A 1,219-nucleotide genomic window follows, 5' to 3' on the forward strand; every position below is an offset into this window, starting at 1 on the left:
GATTGTTTGCGTTGGATCTATGGCTGAATTGGTTTCAATTTGCTCCTTCTGTGCAAGATCTGACTGAAAGGGAGGACTGGGAGAGCTCACATGCTTTGGAAGCTGAAAGGATGAGATGGAGGTGGCTTCAGGTTGCACAAAGCTCATCTGCGAATTCTTCTAAAGAGGTGCGACAGAGCCCTCTTCAGTCTGTGCTTGGCTGCAGTTCACCTGTTGGATGCAACAATTAGTTTCTTTCAGTTCTGGCTCTTTCTGGCTCTCTTTCCTGCAAAGATCATCATTTAGTATATCATCTTGATTTACATAAAAAATATTTTCACTTAAACAATCAATGATATCTAAATTATCAACAGGCTCTGTTTCACCAGTTTGTTTGGACAAATAGTTTTCTGGTTGTGTTTCTTCAGCAGCTTGTTCTTGAACTTGTGAACTTTCATCATCATCCCATACATCTTAAAGCTCTTCCTCTCTTCTTAACATTATCGCATTTAATGAGGTGGCCATTTGATCCATCTGCTGTTGCATCATTTGCAAAGTCTTTGCCAACTCACTAATGGCGGGGTCTGAACTTGGAGGTGTTGGTTGGGCTTGGTATCCTTGATAGTCCTGGTAGTCGTTAGCCTCAGCGTAGCCATATGTGTTATAGTATGGATCATGCCTTGGCTGTTCATAGTATCCTCCAAATGTATGTCTAGGCTGGTCATACTCATAACGTGTAGAACATTGATTAGTTGGATATCCTACGTATGCATAATTCCCACATGGTGTTGGTAGCTGGGATGCTTGAACCTGTTGCACTATGTCTATGGCAAGGTCTTTCATAAAAGATGTCAGAAAATAAAAATCAGATCTACTTACCTCATCCATGATTCAGATGTGCAATTGAGATGTTTCAGAAGATGGTTCTGCACAGAGTGCTCTTTTTTTTTTTTTTTTTTTTTGAAATTTGGTCCTGAAAGAAAAATAAATAAGTTAAATCAATTCCCCGGCAACGGCGCCAATTTTTGACTCGCGGTTGTCGAAGCCGGTCAAAAATAACCTTCTTGGTTATCAACAATTTACAACTGCAGATAGTAGTGAAGGATCGAATCTACAGAGAATTGATTACCTATTTATTTTTTTCTCAACAAGACCAATAAAATAAACTGAAACAATGAGATAAACAAAAAATGAGATAAACTGAAAGCGGAATAAAAATAAATCGCAGTAAAAATAAAAT

At 38.5% G+C, this 1,219-nt stretch overlaps 1 protein-coding gene across 1 annotated transcript; it reads right to left on the reverse strand.

The window, feature by feature from the left end:
- Positions 1–409: 409 nt before the first annotated feature.
- Positions 410–919, reverse strand: LOC122724329. Its single transcript, XM_043958801.1, has 2 exons — positions 859–919; positions 410–789 (listed from the first exon to the last, which is right to left on the reverse strand). The coding sequence occupies exons 1-2, from the start codon at positions 865–867 to the stop codon at positions 454–456; spliced, it is 345 nt and encodes a 114-aa protein (XP_043814736.1). The 5' UTR covers positions 868–919; the 3' UTR covers positions 410–453.
- Positions 920–1,219: the final 300 nt, after the last annotated feature.

This window comes from Manihot esculenta, chromosome 8 (genome assembly GCF_001659605.2).
Source record: "Manihot esculenta cultivar AM560-2 chromosome 8, M.esculenta_v8, whole genome shotgun sequence".
In the NCBI taxonomy this organism is placed as follows: domain Eukaryota; kingdom Viridiplantae; phylum Streptophyta; class Magnoliopsida; order Malpighiales; family Euphorbiaceae; genus Manihot; species Manihot esculenta.